The 1,059-nt window shown below is 61.6% G+C and overlaps 1 protein-coding gene across 1 annotated transcript in view; it reads right to left on the bottom strand.

Annotated features, from left to right (window-relative positions):
• Positions 1-83: 83 nt before the first annotated feature.
• The window catches only part of LOC103902121 (myosin-6-like), a 5,530-nt gene continuing 4,554 nt past the window's right edge, over positions 84-1,059 (bottom strand). The window contains exons 9-11 of the mRNA XM_019473079.1: positions 827-1,021; positions 356-532; positions 84-254 (exon numbers count right to left, since the gene is read on the bottom strand). Coding sequence (XP_019328624.1) covers positions 84-254; positions 356-532; positions 827-1,021 — 543 coding nt within the window. The remainder of the gene's footprint in view (positions 255-355; positions 533-826; positions 1,022-1,059) is intronic.

Here is a 1,059-nt window from a genome sequence, read left to right as displayed (position 1 = left end):
TCACCCCCAGCCAATCCAACCGGCTGGAGGCTCTTCAGCCCAACCCAACTAGGCGGAGACTAGATCCCTCACCTGCAGCTCTTTCAGCTTCTTCTGGGCTGCAGGGCCTTCTTGAGCTTCTCCTCCAGCTGCTGCTTGTCGTTCTCCAGATCCATGATGTTCTCCTGGTTCAGCTTCAAGTCGCCTTCCAGCTTCCTCTTGGCCCGTTCCAGGTCCATCCGGATCTTCTTCTCCTGCTCCAGGGAACCTTCGAGCTGCGTGGAAACAGAGAAACGGGGAGAAACCTCAGGTTTTCATCACCTCTGCCCCAGGAAGCGCCTCGGCAGTGCCGGTGGTGGGACCGGCCCACACTCACGTCGTCCGCCTGCTGTTCCCGCTTGGCTTTGGCCCTCGTCAAGGTGTTGACCTTGTCTTCCTCCGCCTGCAGGTCATCCAGCGCTTGCTGGTGAGCTTCTTGCAGGGCCTTCTTCTCCTTTGTCAGCTTGGCGATGGTCTCGCAGCCCGGCCCCATCTCCTCTGTGAGGTTCTTGACCTGCGGGAGGAGAAACATCGGGCCTCCAGCTTGGTGCCAGCGGTAGGGCAGAGCTGGGGGAGGTTGCTGTTGGCCTTGGCCAGTGAGGCCACTTCGGTGTGGGAGAACCCAAAGGGCCTTGGGTCTTCTTGACGTAGACCAACCCAACCAGCCTGGGATCTCCTCGACCCAACCCAGCCGGGCCGAGTTGACTCGAGTCTCCTCACCAGCCTGGGATCTCCTCGACCCAACCCAGCCGGGCCGAGTTGACTCGAGTCTCCTCCGCTTGAGGTCAAGGCCTCTCCTCGCCCTCACCTTGTTCTCGGTGGCGTGTTTCTCCTTCTCCACCTTGGCCAGAGTCAGCTCCAGGTCATCGATGTCCTTCTTCAGCTCCGAGCACTCCTCGTCCGCCAGCCGCTCCGTCAGCTCCTTCGCCTTGGCCTCCAGCTGGATCTTGTTCTTGATCAGCTGGTCGCAGCGCTCCTCGGCGTCGTTGAGGTTGTCCTGCTCCTGCGTTGGGGCGGCGGGTGAAGTGGGGTGCCCCGGGG

The sequence above is a fragment of the Aptenodytes forsteri genome, unplaced genomic scaffold (assembly GCF_000699145.1).
Source record: "Aptenodytes forsteri isolate BGI_AS27 unplaced genomic scaffold, ASM69914v1 Scaffold470, whole genome shotgun sequence".
Lineage (NCBI taxonomy): Eukaryota > Metazoa > Chordata > Aves > Sphenisciformes > Spheniscidae > Aptenodytes > Aptenodytes forsteri.
The sequence above is the reverse complement of the archived record's forward strand: the minus strand, read 5'-3'. Positions and strand labels throughout refer to the sequence as shown.